The following is a 21490-nucleotide window of genomic DNA, read 5'->3' on the forward strand; positions in this document are numbered from 1 at the left end:
TAAGGCCCTGAAAAGGCACGATTCACCTTTGAAAAGTCGTATAAAAGGATCGTAACCGTATTCATGCGATCTTCCATTATGTGCGTCCGGAACCTTACGAAATGTTGAAGGTATCCATTTTGCAAACGAACGTCCCTTTGTCATAAGGACGCCGATTTCATATGAACTCTCTATCTAAAAAAAAAAATTCCCTAAAACTTAAGTCCATTATAGGCGGCGTTTTGGACAGCATTTTAGCTAAGCTGCCTAATAAACACAAAAACAAGAAGAATAAAAAGCACAAGTGTTTTTCCTTAGTTGTTTAATTTTATTCAATCTTAATTGTGTCATGCACTTTATACCTATTATATCTAATCCACCTATGTTTCAGGCTCCCTACTTTTGGCCAATTAAGCGAAGCTTTTCTCATTATAATAAAAGGTTAGAAAATGTATTTTTGTCGCTGCAAGTATTTTGTTATCTGTCGTTGATTGCATTGGCTCCCGTTAGTACCGTTTGCAATTGTTGTGTACCATGGGAGAGTGACAGGAGTTGTCGTGGCTTCATTATATTGTATCATAGATAACTTTCCCTTTTTCTTTTGTTACTATGTACAAATGCATTTACTTTTCTCGGGTACGTTACCCTGCTTGTTGTCGTAAGGTTTCAATAACGATAATTTAAAAGGAATATAGATGTACTCACATAATAGGCTTCATAGGTCTATCAGTACGTTTTCGAACCAGAAGCTATCGTATAGTTGTGGTTATTCGAGCGCCTACCCAAACACTTCGCAAAATTTTCGATCGGCGATCGATTTCCTGAATTCATCTATAATTATAGTTAATATATTTATCATTGCTCTTTTTTTTTTTCGTTTCGACTTGTGATTATGTGTACAGCACTCTTTGTTAACTATATATATATATATATATATATAGTTTTAACTATTATATAGTCTTACCACGGACAACACATGTCAATAGTACTTTTTGCTCCCTCTCACTCCTTTCCCCCTCCCTCTGTCCCTCTCTCTCTCTCTCTCTCTCTCTCACACATACACACACCTAAACACTCTGTTTCTCTCTTTCTATGTTTCTCAATTGTATTGCGTAAGTAAGTCCTCTGGCACAACCGAGTGACGGTTCGTCTCTCTTCAACACTTCGTATTACATTTATGCGCTACAAATTATGTGTAGAAATTGTTCCTGATTGATGAATTGAGATAGCGCCAAGATGACCAAATTCTGCGTTCGCATGGACAATAATGCGATGACATCATTTCCTCATTTTTCAGCTGTGCCCTGCACACCACAGACCACCGTATGGCGCCGATTCTTGTGGCCTAATGGTCTTGAACCGTACTTCCCTACTTGCTGCTGGCTTGAAGCAGAAAACTGTATAGTCGATTTTTTTTTTACCATCATCAACGACCTATTAGAATTATCAGCATCGGATACGTTCTCATTCACGGGAACTACATAGCAACCCGCGTTTTGTGTTTGTACTATATCGTTTGACAATTCAGCTGGCTAAAGGATAATTAATAACATACCTAATTGAACCCGTACCTGTGTAGCACGAGTCGATTTGGTGAGAACACAGCAGTATTTCGATCTGCAGCCAGCAATATGAACTCGTCATAAGCTTTTGTTAATTTTCTGGCATTGTGATCTACAGAACAACAAATTACGAAATTTAACTTCCAGTGGCGCCTTGTTATAACAACGACGAAATAGCTTGTATTACGACCCCAAAAGAGGTCCTTGTCTGTTTATGTTATTTGAGAAAAACATGTAATACAACAAATGCCAGGTAAACAGTAGATTTGATGCCGCATCGAGTTCTAATCCATAGAAAGACAGTGCGATACACAACACTACTATCTGAAAATTAGCGAATTAATGAAATTAATCTGAAAAAAATTTGATAGTAAAAAGAAGCGAAAATTTGTCGAAGCCATAAGATGCATGCTTTGTAATCAAATAGCTTAACCAGGCTCGCTGATATGATTTGCCATATCGGCATCCAGAGTAAACGAATAGATCCAGCGATATTATAGTCTCCATGCCGCCAAAGCGCTGTTGACATCGTGCGGCCTTGCGCCTATCTACATGTACGGCCGACAACATTTTGTTTGGTCATCGTTAGGTGCGACGATGAGATGCGTATCTTGCCATAAGTGACTGGCAGAAACGCTGACCGTCGACTGTTTACGATCGCCTCTATGAGTAGAAGGTCAGTACAGATGTTTGGTTACCTCGAATAAGGAGGAATGGTGGCATATCTCTGGTCAACATATCCAGCCAGGCCATGTATAAGCTCGCAGAACATGTATTCTTGCGTGGCATCGGGAGCGTCCTGCCAAGAAATGGGCATACAAAAAGTCTGGTTAGAAAGCGTCGAGCTATCAATACAAAAGATAGTAGTTATCGCTGAACGCGATCAGACGCTTAGGCGCGATCCAGGCCTACGCATGCAAAATGGAACGATCCTAAAGAAGTTTCCCTAAGCAAGACCGATGTCGAAGTAGAGAGTGTTCTCTTGCCTACAAGCTACCATTATTTTCTAAAACAGTCTTAATAATTTGACTTGAAAATTATTAATTATCTCAATAGATACTTGTATATGCGGAGCAAAACGTGACTTACATCACAACTAAATTCGATTCGCGCGAGTACTGGAGAAGGAACTCTCTGAGGCGAAGGTGACGATTTGTTTTTGCTTTGAGTGCAAGGAGCTCGGAATCAGTGATTGCAAGCTTATTGTCTTCTGACACTTCATCCTGGTCCGTTTTCCAGCGAGCTATTAACTTTTCAAATTCACGTTTGGTCTCATCTGAGGGGGGTTTCTGAATGTCCGGGATTACAATGACATCGGAGTATTCCATTCGGAACTTGCTTAACAGAGCCGCCATGCTGAAATTTCAACCCAAAAAGAATCGAATTATTTTCAAAAACCTAAGACACGCTGAATTCGTTACCCGATTATAGATAGAGGATTGAAAGTTACCTCCCAAACAATTCAGCTATAGTATTTCGATATCATTTAGCTATATGTCAGCTGTTATAACGACATTAGCAGTATAGATAGTCTAACTAGGAGAGAACAAAGAAAAAAAAGCACCTCGGTTTAGCCGATTATTCTTATCAATAAATGACATCCTTCATCGGACGACTGTCGCGGAATGGGATCCGCAAGTGTGCACTTGTAGCCGGCAAGTGCATTAGTACAATATAAAAGTAACGTGCCCTTCTCGAGACTATTTAGGGGTTCCATATTAGGACTGGTTTATATTTTTACTTAACTGACAAACCAAGTTCCCTTTCGCTTCTCTATTGGCATAATTAAACACTTGGATATAACTTTATATGTGAATTTGCTACAGACAGTTGGCACCGTTAACTTCGTTAATAGGCATAATTATTTTTCGGCTTGTAAGTATCTTTTTCATCTCAAGTGGTAACTTACAGAACTCTAGATGGTATGGCAGAGGTAATTTAAGGCGAACTATTTAGCCGGTCACTAACTTTGTATAAGTTTAAACTACGAAGTATTAGAAGACGAGATTTGGCTATTTATATTAAGGGTTTAAGTGTCTGCGCCTATAAACTGATTGGGTGTCAACAGAATTTAGAATCAAAGATATCAGTTAGTGTTGAAAGTCAGCGATGAGCGATTAGATCGCAGTTTGTTAAAGAGATCTGATGTAATCTGTCGGAGATGCAAAAATACTGGACAATACATTTTTAGCGAAACAAAAACTTTTTCCTTGTGCAATAATTTTAACGACGGTAAGTGGGAGACTGAGAATCACGGGCAAAATCTTGAACGAGTTGTTGTGAATACAGATGTTCAATGAAGAATTATTATAGCTCATGGTATAAAAATACTGAATATGAAGAAGAAGCACAAGAGAATTGCTTTTTTCTTTTTCAGGACCGGCGCACAGGGTACGTGAATACACGTTTGCTTCATCCTAGACATGATTTGCGCAAGTAGTATTATCAGGGCTGACGTCAATCTATAGATTATAACGATTCTATAGTAAGGCACCATTTGCCTACCTCACAAGCGTTAAGAAGTGCATTAAGTTTTTAGACTCACTAAATAGCCCTGGACGATTTAATAAGGGATTTGACAATCTTCTTTCACCACAAGACGTGTGCAACTATTGCCATTTTCAATGCGCCCATAATTAAGACTTTTGTAAGCTACCTTGATTTTTTCTGTTGGAGGACATTGTATATTGGAGGACAGCTGGCACAAAAACACATATCTTGTGAACTTGAATATAATTGCATACCAGATGCGCTCTGCTTGTAAGCGCAAACAACTCGAACGTATTCTAACATGAGTTCATGTTCTATGCATCGGCCCTCTCACTCACTTCCTTTGTTCCCGGTCAAGCTCTTCTTTCTTGTTGGCTAGTGAGAAAACACGCAGTTTGCAGGAACTCCAGTTGCTTCGTGTCGACAGAAGATAGGGCACGAGTATCGTCAGACCACCGTCGTCGTAAAGCCACCATACATCGATGGTGCCCTTTCGTTGTTTGCGCAAGAACTGGTTGACGTTTTGCAGTACCTCTTTCGGGCATTCGATAACGTTTGGTGAGCCTACCAGAGCTTCTTCTTCATCTTCCTGACGTTCTTTCGAATCACCTCGCTCCTTATTGCCACCCCGTTCTTTGTCTTTGTCCGCCACACCCGCCACGGACGCTCCGAGTCCCTTGTGTTCGGGCTGAGGCGTCCCCGGGGGTGTGCCTTCGCGGGAACTGCCTCCTGCACAACATTTCATCAGGAACAAATAAATAACACCATCACTACTATCACATGAAATGTCATACACATGTCTAGATGCTTCACATAGTAGAATTAACTACAAGAGCCAACCAGTATCACAGATACGTATACAAATGTATGTAGACAAATATGTAGAATTGTAATATGTATAGCTTCTCTAATATTAAGGGGTCGAAGCTCCAACAACTCAAAGATTGTGCCAAGCTCAATATATGTAACTAGTGCAAGCTCGTCGTACGCATATATCTATATACGGCAGGCATAAATTGTGTAAATAAACGAAAAGTTTTTTTTAACGCCAGCCATTTAGCTCAACTTACCAGTGGACAGTTGGGCGGAGGAGACGTTCCTAGGAAACAGGGCACTCTCGTTTCGTTCGAATCCACCGGCGCCACCGCCAGAAGTCGGCAATTTCAAATGATTACTGCTTTTGCCGTTGGTCGTCGGCGAGGATACGAAAACATCCGTGTTTGCATATTCGGAGTAATCAAGTCCTTCGGGAAGGCGTAGAATTGCAATGGACATATGATGATCGAGAATCTCGTGAATGATGTTGAAGTACTCCTCCAACTCATAGTCATGACACGTTTGCCAGTGGTATTTGTAGCCAAGCATAACAACATTTGGTCGAAGTTTGCCCACTCCGGCACACTGTAGGAGTGAGCGTACACCCTTGGAACGATCAGATTCGACAACAATCGAATAAAACGACTTAATCTTGCGTTTTTGTAACCACTGCTGGGCCCGTACGGTCAGATTGTGGCGAGCCCGGTGGGGTAACGGGGGTCGAGCGACGTGGCCACAGATGAGCAACGAAAGTTTCTTCGTGATCGAATAGGCAAAATCAATGAGAGGCGGGCGATAGTTAGGCTCGCCTGACAATACGAGAATCTGTGGGCGATAATTCTTGACATGATCTTCTACCTGTTGGAGTTTATAGACGGCGTTTAGGGCATCCTTATAGGTCTGCGCCTGCGTTGAGCTGCCCCAGTTGACGTCGGGCTTTCGTTGCCCAATGTACATATGTAATCCCAGGATAACGGCGAACGTGATCAGTGCCGTATATGGCTCCATGACAAACATAACCCCCAAACAAAGAATGGCACCGAGAAGTGACAGCCACATATTGTAGTACTTAAAAGCTGGACGGAAACCGGGTGAACGAGCGAACGAGGCGTGGAAGCAGGCGAAATTGATGAGGCAGTAGGCTGCCATAAAAAAATTGGAAATAAGCGGCGCAATCGAATTCAGCTTGCCGATGGCTACGCAGCCTGCAGGAGATGCAGAGTCAGATTTATACAGTGATATTATATTTTTTATACAGTGATATTTTACATATATATACATATGGAAAACAGGATAATAAACATTTACAGCGTATGCATATGTCATCGCAGCTCACATGTTTTTTTCATAACTCAGGTTTTGTATTTTTTATTCCGTTTGTTTTTATCTAAACTTCTTTATCTTATAGTAAACACAGATACTGCTATTTTCACTCATTACCTATTCCAATGGCCATGGCTAGAAAGTAGCCCCGTTTGGGCTCCCCATTAGGCCCGTAGCCTTTGCCAAAGGCATCGATGTGTGGGAATAGCTTGTCCTTGCAAAGGGCCTGAAACACCTTCGGGGCAGATACCAACGAGGCTAGCGCAGAAGACAAAGTTGCAGCAAACACTCCCGCGTTTATCAAGGGCCCGAAAACAGACACCATCTCCATGACCTATTAACATATCATTATGCAACAACAGATGCAGTACAAACGTTGAAGTCCTTACAGTTTATGAGAAGTCGTAGGAAGACATTTTATTATACAGTAGCAAAGACACATTACGTTAGAGTAAGGTCTAAATTTAATTTGCTCATCTCTTATAGTGAAGGACATGTTTTATCATGTTGAAATCATTCACACTAACGGTGCTCAGAAATTTGCCAGTAAATTTCAAACCGTCTTTTAATTCTCACCGTAGTACGAATACGACAATGATTATAAAAATCGTTAAGAGAACCAAAAAGTAACTACTAACATTAGCATCATTGAAAAGTCCATACGGACAGTCCTTGGGATTACAAGGTCCTGCGTGTCCGATAGAATCCCTAAGGTCCGCGAACGACAGCGTATTTGCGTTAGCTGGTGCTAAACCAGTGGCATAACGGAGCGTTGTAGCGCCTGCCAGAATCGCAAACAGCACATAGGAAAGTGAGGTGATAATGATACCTAAGAAGGTACCTTTAGGAATCGCCGTGGATGGATTCTGAAAAGCATAACACGATAAAGAAAAAACAATTCATACGCCACATAGCCTCGTGTATAATAAAGGATAATGGAGACCAATGCAGAGCACTTCACGCTTAATGGGAAGTGCACATTTTACAAGATTTCCTTATATATATATATATATATATATATATATATAATAGTTATAAACGAATTTGTGGTACGTGAGATTGTCCATATCAGCGTACTACAATCACAGGAAGTAGATAACTAGAAATTAGCACACATAATAAAAGTAGTTTATAGTAATTATAGTTGGACATCGAACCATGAATTGATAGATAATTTAGCCAAATCTTATAAAACAGCAAAAAAAAAGATTAGTATGTTATCGAATATAGCATGTATTATTGGATAGGAGTAAGTCTTGTTGCTTCTAGCTAGGTTTATCAAACATACACAGAATGGCTGTAAAAATAGAAGAAATACAAAAAAAGGCCTTACAGCAAGGTCACCGGATATATTCGCTCCGGCAAGAATTCCTGTGGCGGCGGGGAAAAACACAGCAAACACCTCAAAGAAGCCATAATCTTTGCCGCCCTCTGGGGAAAACTGTGGACCGAAATTCTCCGCTAACATTGTTGCTGTAATTAAAGCAATGAAAAAATCTTTATTTTTACTGATTTGTAAAATCAAATTAGCCGCACGCAACACAGATAGGATATAATTCTGATTTACTAAAAGACAGTCCCTTCAGGGTAAGGACAAAGTGTTTCATTGCCAAGCTCATGTGGCCTAAGGAATAAACCTGACCGACTTTATAGTGTTTAGTGGAGACACTCTGAGGCACTGTGTATTATATAGCGGTCTAAAAGATCTAATGAGAAGCTGACGGAAGAACTCGGAAGAATAAATTATATCAGTGATCTACTCTTAAAAACTTAACTTGAAAAAAATCACTTACTTGAAAAACCGAGAAAGCCCTTGCCAAGTTTAGCTTCCGGCACGGGCAGAAAGGCTCCAAGAATGAAGTTAAACATTGCTCCGAGAAGGATGAAAAGCAGAACCACTTGCGCCTAATATATGGCCGAAAAGCAGATTAAGTTTAACACAACCAAGCGAAATTGACAATGAAAACAGTACCTTCTAAATCAAGCAACACAAATATTTAATTCTAGATCTAATAATAATTATAATTATATATATATATAGTGTGTAATAATATATACATATATAGTGCGTGGCGTGTAAATTACCATTTACTTTTACTATACCTAAAGAAAAAGAGTCATATAAGCGGAACTATTTAGACGTACGCGAAATGTCATTGCTAACGGTAACGTTCATCCGATATGGCCAATATAGTCATTATAATATATTCCTCCTTTAATCCGTAAAGAAATTCTTAATAGTATCTGCGTGTTGAGCTACATTAGTAAGCATAAATCTGTAGCATGTTGTAGATATCAAAAATTATAACGGAGTTTAATTTTTACAAGCGAAAAAGTTAGGAAAAATGCAGATATTCTCAAAAATGCAGAGGCTTAAAGCGGTTAAAAAGTCCAAAAGGTGAAAAAAGTTTCAAAGAAACTAACCGTTCGAACTTATTTGGATTACCTACTTGGCAAATTATGTTTTTCTTTTAAAAATTGCCGTTAATAGTTCTATAGTAAAAATCCGGGTGTATAAGTTTGAGCTATTTTGTCTTATTTTCGATTTTTTTAAATCTAACATCTACTGAAGAGTTTCCGGTTTGCCTTATGAAAATTTCCTCGGATTTCTCAGAGGTCGGCCGAAAACTTGCACTAACGTAAACCGTCGATTTCGGGCAGAAACAGGCTTTTGATTTTTATAGGGTTTTTCCACTGTGAAGAAATCGGACAATAGCTCATCTTCGGTTATATAGCAAAAATGCATTGTCTTCCAACATTGCGAGCTTATTGCTCTATTCTAGGAAGAATAGACCCAGATTTCTTCTAATTTCAAGAATGGCAAATGAATGCATGCCCGTTACAAAAGTCAATCTTAACTTAGGTGCCATATTCCTCAATTGTTTAACAGAATATCTTTAACATATACATTATCAAATTGACCTTCGATTCCCATTCGGTTCCGATGAGAGCGATGCAGAGAATGCCGATACAAGTTATACCACCAATTATCCGTACAAGATTTATCGAGTCGTCAGCGGCCAGGACCTGTTTTCAACGAAGACAAGTAATGAAATAATTAGACGATCATACTCGGTATTGCTGCCGATGTGTTGACGACGTTATGGAAATACCGTTTTGCACTGAAGTAACTGAGTGTTCTTTTCTTATGAATGAGGTAACTGACTTGCATCATTATCTACAATATTATAGTTAGGTACATACCTCAGCAATTTCGACCCCGTTAGCATATAGGACGTCCCGAACTGCCTCGGCGAATCCTACTACATACATGGCTATAGCAACCGCATTGGCTAACGAGAAAATGATACCGATGGAACCACCGAACTCCGGTCCGAGTGAACGCGAAATCATGTAATAGGTGCCACCTAACAGACAAAAAAACAGATGAAATCAAGGAGCAACAGAATATGTTTAACAACACTATGTAGAATTAAATGTTCATCTACAAAACGCAAATGGGATATATTGAAATAGGGTAAATATCGAATACACTTCCTCTAATCACTGTCGTTTTCATACGATGAACATCTGAACAGATATAATTGTATTAAGTTACTGTATGGTAAAAATAATAATGAACTGCAGTTGATTAATCCATCCGTGGGTCCATCTAAAGACCCCTCGAAAAAATAGGCAAATTTAGTTACAAGAATTTGATGGGTTCAATGAGTTGGACGTTCATACAAAAGATGGTATTTGTAGGAGAAACAAACTACTCAATTTCATCATACATGTATTTTCGTAATTAGTAGAAATATTTTAAGGGTTGACACTCGTTCGTTTTAGGTATGTACTCCTTCGAAGCCATTTGCTCGCCTGCCCGAAAAACATGGACGACGTTCTTTCCCAGCAATGTCAAATATCCCTTTAGCTAATAAGTTGAAACTAAGATGAATAAACCAAATGACAACTAACCTCCTTTTACTTCACCGTTGGTACAGATAGCCGACATAGACAGGGTTGTCAACATGGTCACAATCGATGCCAACACGATAATGATCACGGATAGCCCGATGCCTGCCTGTCCAACAACCCACGACAGACGTAAAAACAAAATCACACCCCAGATATTCAACAGTACACGAACTAGGACGCCTTGAATCCATCCGAGTTTAACTGCGGCACTTGAATCCAATGCGGTGGGAGATTTGCCGCTTGATTGCTGAAAACGCCATAGGAATCAATAGTAGGTTAAGACTTATGTACGTTAAGTAGTACTATAGATGATAAAAATCATATATTTCGCAACGTCATATTTCTCTGATTCTGCTACGATTTAGAAATGTGATGGCAACTTGTAAACAGTCAGGTGGTAGTTCCTCGGATCATTCGTTCGAGTGAGAGAATTGCCCTCTGGAGCTATTACCGTCGACAATGTATACATAACTAAAGTGGATGAGTGTGTTAACTTCGAATTTTCTCTGGAATAAAGTGCCTTGTTGGAACGGTCGCGCCCGATATCGTGCAAACGAATAATATCGTCTGGTCAGGTAACCCAATAAAATGCGGAATATTTCAAATTCGAGGCACTATCAAGTGAGAAAGTAGATCAAAGCTACAGAATGATGTGAGTCGCAAAGTTTGTCTCAGTAAATGTCCAATTGATGAAAAAACCTTCTATCACGACAGTTACGGTCGAAAAATTTTTTGATCTTCATTCTGGCCTCAGTACCATATTACACTTATCGTGGTTATTTTTCTCATAACCGCTTCCTCATAATTCACTTTGATAAGGTCTATGCTGATTTTAGAGGTCAAGTGAATATGATAAACATATCAAAAAAGTAGTGTTCGTGTTTATTCCTGCCATTCCTTTCATTTACGGAAGAGGCAAGTGACCTACAGGTTTAGAGACGCTGGAGCTGGAATCGTGTTTCCGCCGTTGTTTACAATTGGCAATAATAGGAAACGTCCAGGACTGGCATAGTTTTAAAGCACCATAATAACAGTTCTGCTAAAACAGGTATCTAAATCGTTAACGCGTGTCACGCAGAACCATCGTCAACTCATCGTGAAAACAAATACCTACGTTAAAGAAACAACACTGATGAATTGAGTTCTCCGAAAATTAACCTAGAACAGGAACGCATGATCGCTTGCAATTACACCTACCAACATGTATGTATATATATATATATATATATATATATATATATATATATATATATATGGGGTTTTCTCGCTTGCTCATCATAGGGAGAGAAACACCACCGTACTGACCAAAGTTATTGACCATACGAAACGGTACTATAATGGACGAATAGTTATAGGCGCTGTGTCGGCAGAATGACATAACAGCTTCATCCCTCACAGAAATGATGAAATTTCGTTGATACGATGAAGAAACATGGTGCTTAGTAAAAGAAACCTGTAATCTCCTAATCCCGACGAAACCAGGAGGTGGACAATGTATCAAGGTCAGCTAATAACCCATATCAGTGTTCAGAAAAAATTGAATAACGTTAGTTACAGGTAAGCCATGTGTACAGACCCTGAGCTTGGCCGTAAAGGTAGCACAGATTCGAGTAACCTTTCCTAATGATAACTATATTGTGAGCGTCTTAAAATAGGAATATACATTCGCTTTTAAATCTTTGCATTATAGACATGCATCTAGGTGATGAAAGAATCAGGATGAGGCAGTCAAAAAACAACTCTGAGATCTAATTCTTGCATTGTTCAGCGAAAATGGCCTCCTCGCGGTGGTCAAACATTGGCTCACAGTACTATTATTAAAATTAATCCACAAATCTTTGTACGTTAACGCTTTGAGTTGAACGATGTATGTACACTGACTATGGCCTTGTAATCACGCTATGGAAGCGATAGGATATTTCTCAAGGACGCACGTGCGTCGCACGAATCTGATTGAAGTTACTCTATATTGATGAGGTGTTTGATCTCGCCCTTAAGAGGTCGCTTGCTGTAAAGCACGTCTTTCGTTATTGCAGATCTTACGCAGATTCAATGGCTTAAACAACCTATCATGCCATGAACTCAATGTTCGATGATAAAAAGACGAAAATCGCGTATAGGCGTATATATATAAACGTATGGTATAATTATACTGCTACTGACTTCATGAATTTATATGTGTAACGTTGTTTACTTTTTGTGAAAAAAACAACTTGTTTTTATTCTCTTTTTATTGTGTGAGATGTATTTCATTTGCGTTTTTTGTATGCCTGTGTGAACCATATTAGATTAACCCTATTATAGCTTTAGATTGCCACATGATAAGATATGATAAAGCCTGAGTATTTTATATTTTTCGCCTGTAGTCAGCGCTACGCAGTTTATCAGTTTAAAAAAGAACATGTAAAATCATTAAGATATAATCTAGGACTGTAGCGTCCTTATGACCACGCGACAGTCATGACCTCTCTGGAAACATCCGGTTCGCAAAGGCGCAGGACGTTTGCCTACTCCTAAAGCCGGTCTGTATTTTAGTCGTACTGTTGCATAATATTATGAATTCCTAACATCATCTAATGGAAACACAAAACATTTCCGCAAACAGAAAGCATACCAGCAGCCAGTTGCTACTAAGGCCGTAACGTTTGTTAGTTATATATATACATATAGAAAAATTATTACATGCAAATTACTGCTACCATACCCGCCCGTAAACGCACCCCATCCAATACATAGTACAATAAAAAGTATGTATTTTTCCCAAATCAATGGAGAGGTGTGCGTAAAACGCTGTACGTCTTTCTTCTGCCTGTTTTCCTATTAATGAAATTTTCGTAGTTCAAAAAAGACACGTTTAAAAAAGCACCGATGGTGGAATCATCATTGTTAATCGCCCGATTTGTCTTCACTTTTGCACTATTACCATTCCAAAGTGGGCACCGATAAGCTCCCACTTCGATTTTTCCCATCTTGCCCTGTTTCTCTCCCTTACAGTTTTCCAATGATACTGTTGCCTAACCGTCAACAACAAGTGCAACAAGTATGGAATAAGGAAAAATGCGTCTATTTGATAGAAAGTAGTCTGTTAAAACGTACCTGATCTTCGTGAATTGCAAAAGGTTTGTTGTTTGTTTTTGCTGATTCGATCCACCTTCTATGATGACCCTGTGTCGTTCATAGTGACCTGTACGATTGTGAGCATTATTGATTCGGTCAAGCACTCCATTCAAACAACGATAACAGATAAATGTGGCATTAACATAATAGCAGCAGAAAGGACCGAAAGGGGGGGACGACTTTTTTTTTGACGATTATACTAGTATACGATTTCACAAACTACTACAATGGACCAGAATCTGCAGAACCTTCATATACCTATCTCGGTTTGATAAACTCCCTATCACTGCATCAGCACGCTACAGCCTGGAGATTGTCATGGTCATGAATGTGAAAATGGCCAAGCTGATAAGTAAGGAAGATAGTCGATGCCTTTGTAGCTGAGTCTACAGTAGCATCAGCACTGCACTGATGGTAAACCATACCGTTATGTAATAAATACATGATCGCGTTGCGCATCGTTAGTCATGGGAAATACGTAGCTTATCGATATTTATCTCTACTAGGTTGTTGTGATATTGTTCTGTAGTTGAAAATCCCGCTGAGTTCGGCGTTGTTATCAACTTAGCTAAGTTGCTGACATATTGAGATTGTGTTTGCACAAGTTAAATGTCATTAAATGAAGTTACATATGAAAATCATTACACAGTTTGATCTTGATCTATTTAAAACAAGTCAATGTTATTGATGACGAGTTATGCAGCTACACTACCAGAACGGTGCAGTACAGTTCATATTCACAAGCATTACCTAAAAATAATAGCCTTTTAAGGTAAACAGAGCTTGCACAACCTAGGACACCTATGACTAATAGACACTTAGTCTTTTGTCCTGAACGTATCTCGATTTCTCAGGTTGTGCTTTGGGCATTAAGATAAAAGTCCCTCGCAATATTCACCAGTTATTAATAAGGAGATCGGGCATATTAAAGTCTTATTATGCATTCGTTATAAATTGCACGACTTCATGTGTCCTTTTCCCACAAATCTGATCTTTATTGCCTGCGCATGCAGAAGTACGCATTTTCGGACGCTTTGCGGCCTTTGATTTTATACCATTGCATGCACAACCTGATAAAAACTGCACATGCAAGTTACATAAAGTTTTGAGCGATTAATAATTAAACATAATGAAAAAGCAATCTTAAATTTCCCATATATATGTTTTGCTGTTCATGTGACCCGTTTTATAGCACAACTGTAAATATCAGCGTTAAATTTTTTGCTCCATGTTTCATTTTATATGCCTAAAATTAGAATAGAAAATAGAAAAATTTTGGTTAGCCCAGGCTTCCGTTTTCTGAGTTATAGATATCGCTGAATGCTGTATTGACAATCGAAAACCGAGATCATACAAGCCAGTTTATGGTTGAAGGGTGTGAGTGAAGGTAGTTTCACCGTGCGTACTGAACCGAACCCAGAGAACCTACCACCCCAGAACCAGCATTTTCAGTTGTTATTGTGTTGTTGTTACTGTTGTATCTGAGGCTACAGAAGTTGTAGGTAGCAACAAGAGTTATATCGCGCCGCCAATAGATCTTTCTACACGCAGATGGCGACGGGCCTCCTCTCGGACTCTACAACGCCTTCTCGTTCGGACGCTTGTGCTAGGTTGCTTATTGGGGCTAAGAGCTCTGAGAGCATCAAAGTGCACGGGTAACTTTTGCCTGCCGCAAGCACGGTATTTAGTGCTTTCGTCACCCCTGTTGCCTAGATAGATTTGGCTACGTCCGTCCAGAATGAGATTGCTATTAGTAGTGAGATCATTACCAGGACGACTGCTCCCCTCCTATTCGGTGCCTGTTTCAGGTTAGCTAGCTCAAGCGGCACGCAACAAACGCGGTTCAAAAAGGAATGTGCAATGTGGCTAAGCTTTTTTGATGATGCCTGGTTTTTTGTTTACTTGGATTGGCGTCTCGGGCCGACTAAAGCTCTCTAGGTAGCTAGCCATGCGACCATACCTAGTGGAGGCTAACCACTACTTTCGCGAAAAAGAGAACTAAGGAATAAATAGGCTGGCGTCGATATGAAAGAGAACTATTGCTCATTACAGTCACCTGACGAAAAAGGAGCACGGACTTGGGGTATCCACTGGATCTATGAGCTGCTTGTCGTTATTTGATAGTGACACCATAATGTATGGCTATAGTAGTCGTCTTAAAGGTACTTCGGCCAGTCGTGTCTTAGGCCATATCCTTCTCCGTTGCTTTCGGGTGGATCTGGACGGATGCTGCGCTTGGGCGTGCTGTGTTTCTGTCGACTGGCACTAATGAGAGCGATGCCTGGCTTTGTCGGTTATAAATGAAACAAGTACTTCTTTACATGAGGAATATGAGGAAAGTAGCAAGTTCGAAAAATATGGGCGAAGTCTTCAGAAAATACAGTTACGTAAAATTAGTCAAGCTGTACAGGCAGTTTTTAAGTCATACTGCCGTCGGCTTCGAAGTACAATCATTCTAATAACATAATCTGTCAAATAATAAAGAAATCGTAAACTGATGTTTCGTGTTAGACTGACCAAGTATAATACGTCGTTCTATTCCGTCGGAAAACTATTATATCGTAGAAACTCGTGCCGCTGTGATAGTGCATACCGTCTATGGAAACAGTTTACATCTCGTATCTACATCTCCGATTGAACTGCTATCCCACGCATATATGGAAAGCAGAACGGCTTCTGGTAGCAGGTATTTATTCATAGAGCAATTGAAGATTTTCAGATTTGCAGCTTGCTCGCGCGATCGATTTACCGATCGCTGCTACTTGTATTACCCAAGCAGGAGATCTGAAGACCAGGATGAGATCCTCGATATTAAGAAAGCCAAGCTTGCATCCAATATTCTAGAAGAGGATGTAGCCCATTACTGAAACCACGCCTTCATGAGAAATTTTGCGCGGCGTGAATTTGCTTTTGGAAATTTTTCGAAGTTATCCGCCAAACAAACACGCGTATTTAACGAAATGTCGACAACCACTAACTATGCACGAAGTGCTGTTTGCGAGATAAAAAAAAGTTTGAGCAGACTGCACTAACGATCATGACATTACGTCTCACATAAATCGAACAAGAACACAATAAATCTGGGGCTTTGAAGACGATTCACGGGACACAAGTAGATGATATTTTTTCGCTGTAGAAAGATACGCTTAAACTTCGAAAACGCATTCGACCGGTCTTTAGCTGGATATAAAAGATACTCACTGAACGAATTAGCTAGCAGCCTTATTTTTACTCATCCACGGCTGCGAAGGCATTGGCGTGCTGGCTATCTTCATTGAAGCAAAGATATACGACAAAATAGTTCAGAGAAAGCAAAAAATTCACTTTGAGATTTCTGTGCTAGGCCCTGTTCCTTGCCAAACGTCTAAAACTATTAAATCTAACATATCCTTAAGTAAAGAGGTTTTATAAAAGAGAACTGGCAAAAAAAACAAAGAATTTTAAATTAATTGTCCTCGGTACACATTTTTTAATCTCACAGCTTCTTTATCGGGGCGCATTGGATTCAAAAATGTTAGTATAGATTTCGTTTCTATTTATATTATCTTATATATATTAAATACTCATTTTTAGTGTTTATATCACCATACATGCTTCTTAATTTATAGGATTTATGAAAGAAGTAATGACGGGGCGTATCTGGAAGACCCTATGAATTTCAGTACGTATTAGGGTTGTTTTTGATACTTTACAATAGCGAAAATCGTGACAAACGCCAATCGTCCCTTTGTAAAGCGTCATCACGAAACTTCATCCCTACAGTGTCTTTAGTCCGTGAACAGCAAAGGAACTGTTGTTGTATCTACTGAAAAACAATTAGCTAGATGTGCCGTACGCTTCATTAAACGCGACAGCAGACTACAGTCCCCATAGGACAAAAGTTCTTCAAAATACAATCGCAACTCACTCTTGATTCAAATATCTCAAAGTCATCAACAATTAATAATATTCATAACGTTTCAAAGTGTTATTTCTAGTACTAACAACAGGAACTATTTGCATGCTACACATAGTGTAAAATATAATACCCGCCTATTTTCAAACCGATCAAAGGTAAGGATCTAGAATAAACAATAGCAGACGAATTCAATTAGTTAGTTTTTTTTTTTTTTTTTTTTATAACGAATTGCTATGGAGAAGGAAATACGCAGACGATGTAGATCGTAGAAGTGCCGGACATCAGTGCATACTCATTTCGACTTCGGCCGTTTTTTCCGAGACAGGGCTGCACACCAAACTGAACTCTATATAATGACTTAATAAACTAACCCCTTAACGACTAAACGAATGCGTTATTGATGTCGTGCGATGGTTTGTGGTAGCAGTACATGTATCTCTCCTGATATGCTTCCTTCAACTTCCCTGCTTTTCCCTGCCAGGTCCTTTTTTGCTTACTTTCAACAATATGTGTACGGTTAGGCCATGATAAGGCTCGCAAAAACGCGTTCGACATCAGCCGAATTGTAATGCTTTTGAAAAATAGGCAGCTCAACTTTATAGAGGCAGAAGTGTTTTCACTCCTTACAAGACAAACACGTCAGCTGAAATAGATAGCTTACGTAAGTTTCTATTTCCGTTTTATAGAACACAGTTTGTCCCCATTGTCAGACATGACAATTGGAGTCACCTGACTAACTTATTTCTGCCATCTGTATACGCCAACTATTATGGAAGTAACAATTATTTGGAGACTGGCTCATTTGTTGAACAACTAAAAAACAACCGTTATAATCTTTTGATATGTAAACGCTTGAGTAGTCAGCCGAAACTCGAAAAATTAAAATTTTTATTTTGTGACAGAGTTGGGATAATTCTAAAATTGGATCGATGCGTTTGTTGCGTAATTTTCGTATTTCTCAAATAAACGTTAAGCCACGCAAGTCGATGGAAAAAGGTGAAAACGACATCAATCTTCGAAAAAAACTATATATATATATACATCTATATATATATATATATATATATTTTTTTTTTTTTGTATGTATTATATTAGTGAAGGCAGAAGATAGTCGAATATATGAGATTTATGCTTCCATAGTCGGCACAGTTATATTCCATCTATTGACGACGGACGCGAAATTTAAGAGTCTCGCCTCCTGCTGCCCTTTCGGGTGTTCAGACGTAACATATATCTGTCGCGTTCGTGCTTAAAATGACCTTGACGTCTTCCCGAAACGATACCCTGAACGTTCTAACTGAATGTCACATGACACGTCCAGTTTAAGCCCTTCAGGCATTCTGAATTTTGAAAAAAAGATTTCCAAATACCCATTTGAACATGGTAAGATTTAATACAAGTAAAAACACTGGGTCGGTGCAGACGTCCTATTTTACAGCGGCCCTTTTCTAGGATGGGTCAACTGATGCACAGGAATACATGAACACAGCTTAACTGATTGAAATTTGTGAACAATTATACTATATCTCTCGTATAGTAAAGGCAGAAGCTGGAGGCTGTTTAATATTATTCAGTTGCTGATTTACTGCAATGTAGATCATCGCAAATATAACGCTATTTTTAGAGGTGATTAATCACTGTAGAGAAATATAAGTAAGAACATTTAAAAACACAAAGAAAAAGACAATAGGCAATCGTGTTACTGCTTAGGATACGCTCGCGGCAGCTGCGACAGCTAGCTAGGACATGTTTCACCTATTAATAATATATAATATGCGATAATAGGATAGGCACGTACTTTCGTCATGGGTAGTTTGCAGGATAAGGTGCATACGTTAATGAAGTTATTTGAGTTCGTTTTATTAGAGACAAAAATAGAATCAAGTGTATTTCTATGAAGTTTAATGAAAGCAAATGCCCCTTTGGTTTAAAAAACGGGCACAAGCTATTCATCAAACGATTGCAGTTCACCAGATTCATAATATACGATATGCTAATGAAATATGTGATAATGCAATAGACATGTTGTAACTCAAGCAGGGCCTTTTACTTTATATGATATATAAAGTGGCCTAGCACGTCCTGTTTCACTAGTCGAAATAGGACATGGTTTATGCTTCGACTCGATGAACAAGTATGTTACGACATTTCTAGTATCAACCACCATGAGTAGTCTGTCTCGATAGCAGCTATAGAAGTATACTTGCTACCTTCCAGTTATCTTTTTTCGTGTTTAATGCTCGGTAGAAAAGGTTTTTGCTATTTTCAAGCTTGTGGCTAACCATAGGTTATCGCGTCGTATTGGACATGGCCTGTATGACCTTCGGTGGAGCTTCAAATGTGGGCAAGTTCAATACGAAGCAGACGAAACGAAATCGCCTTCCCCCCTCCCCATTTTACGATATATGCCTAATGACCTATTAAAGTATAAACCAAATTTTCACTGCAAGCGTATGTATACAAATAGTCGCTTATTGTATGTTATTTTGTCCAGACAACTGGGCCAAAAAAGAAAAATGAATCTACCGGCAATATTCGTTATGCGTGCCAGATACGAAAAATACCATAGTAAGTAAATATCGTACATGCTGAAAATTTCTTCAGTCGTATATGTTTTTCAAAAAGAACTTGCCTAATATCGATATATATTTATGCCAATTCGTTTGACGAATTAACTTTGTTTAAGCAAAGCGTTGAATGGGTAACGTGAACTTAAAACTAGAAGTCCACAGTTAATATTGAGGCTTTTTATCATTCCGTATTGGCGATAATTACAGTAATGGAGTCAATGAATCCTTGGGGACGTTACAAACGAAACGGTAGCGACCCCGGACCAATAAATGGAAACACGAGCTGCGATACGTTCATGTCTCTATTTACAGGGAATTGTCACTTATAGATTCGTACCACAGGTGCTTTTTCTATATTACAGTTTCATTATTAAGATACCAATCTCTAACCGATTTAACTTGTAAGAAAAAAAGAAGTTAAAAAAACTTCTATAAATGTCGCATTTAAGCTGTTTTTTGTCATTATTGAAATTCTGTTGCTATCAGAAATATATTAAATCGATCGTTATATATTTCTAGTTAAGTTTAGCCAAAGAAGTGTCCGATCCCGCAATGTCGAACTGGAGGGACGGTCTTTCAAAATGATGTAGCAATTTAAGCAGTTTTTCGCATCGAACCCGCGAAGCTATTGGCGGATAACCAAATAAACTGATTATTTTTTGTCGGTGATTTCTTTAATTACACTGAGCACTGCCGTTAAGTGCTGTTTCAAGTGGCTGACCGCGAGCGCGAAACGAAGTATATTCAGGGTTGGCTTATTTTATTTCTGCACGGAAATTTTTTCTCACCGTTGACGCTGAACGTTCTCGGTACGCAGTGTCACGTTGGCCTGACAGCCAATAGTGCATCCAGCGCCACATACCGTCACGATATACAGGTGCATATAAGAGCTTTTTTAACTAGGCGATTTCTAACATAATGTATGGCTCTCGTTGGTGCCTTGACGGAAAATAACAATACTGACACTGCTTCTGCTGCGACTGTTGTGCAACTAGATTAGCGCAAAAGCTAGAAATGACTGGCTGACACATTCAGCCGCGAGCTTTCTACATGGAATGGAAAAAAAATGGTAAAATATCGGCATCGGCTGTTGTTGTACAGAGGTAAAGGTTAATGCAAAGCATCAATCGATGTGGTTTGTAATGACGTACCACTCGTTCGGACCAAACGACTTCATCGAGCAAACGGACAGGCTTCTTCCCAAGCCGATCAGCCTCTGTTCCTCATCTCGAGCTTTTTCGGCTCCCCCAAGGTGCTCCCTGCATGCTAACTCTCCTTCTTTCCGCTTTCTAGCGTCTCCCGTATGATCACTTCGGTACGAGAAGGGACTGCTGATCTAAGTTACTCTTAGGACGGTTTGAAACCTCAATGGGCATCAATCCTACAATGCTCTAACCACGTTTCCATTAGTTACTAAACAGAACCAAGTATATAATTTACAGAGAGATACGCAATCTGAATAAATGGATAACATGGAACTGCAGGAAGCTTTTTGGTAAAACTATTTGCGTTTAGTTTTCGTAATGTTTCAGAATTTTATAGTTCATATCAACATTATGACTGCAGCTGCATGTTACGGGAACTAGGAGCTAACAGTCCTCGAACAGACCAGCCGGAAAAATGGATCATGATATGCTTACATGAGTTCTGGTAGATTAGTTTTAACATAACGTGTATAATACGTGCGCTAATTTTAGTTAGATCTTGCAAATGATTTCGCTTCACCTGGACTCCCACAAAGGAGTTCCTTGACGGCAAATAACGTAGGAAATCACTGCCTTAGAATCATTTCGTTATAGTACTGGACAATGGATGGC

At 39.2% G+C, this 21490-nt stretch overlaps 1 protein-coding gene across 3 annotated transcripts in view; it reads right to left on the minus strand.

Annotated features, from left to right (window-relative positions):
• Positions 1-286: 286 nt before the first annotated feature.
• The window catches only part of Ncc69 (sodium chloride cotransporter 69), a 91506-nt gene continuing 70302 nt past the window's right edge, over positions 287-21490 (minus strand). For all 3 annotated transcript variants that reach the window (XM_086991197.1, XM_022807048.2, XM_022807046.2), the window contains exons 4-14: positions 10089-10335; positions 9375-9538; positions 9093-9197; positions 7964-8075; positions 7504-7643; positions 6809-7036; positions 6288-6504; positions 5102-6052; positions 4370-4760; positions 2631-2897; positions 287-2340 (exon numbers count right to left, since the gene is read on the minus strand). In XM_086991197.1, the coding sequence (XP_086847323.1) occupies positions 2205-2340; positions 2631-2897; positions 4370-4760; positions 5102-6052; positions 6288-6504; positions 6809-7036; positions 7504-7643; positions 7964-8075; positions 9093-9197; positions 9375-9538; positions 10089-10335 (2958 nt within the window). In that variant the 3' untranslated portion in view covers positions 287-2204. The remainder of the gene's footprint in view (positions 2341-2630; positions 2898-4369; positions 4761-5101; positions 6053-6287; positions 6505-6808; positions 7037-7503; positions 7644-7963; positions 8076-9092; positions 9198-9374; positions 9539-10088; positions 10336-21490) is intronic.

This window comes from Varroa destructor, unplaced genomic scaffold (genome assembly GCF_002443255.2).
Source record: "Varroa destructor unplaced genomic scaffold, Vdes_3.0 BEIS01000005.1, whole genome shotgun sequence".
Taxonomy (NCBI): Eukaryota; Metazoa; Arthropoda; class Arachnida; order Mesostigmata; family Varroidae; genus Varroa; species Varroa destructor.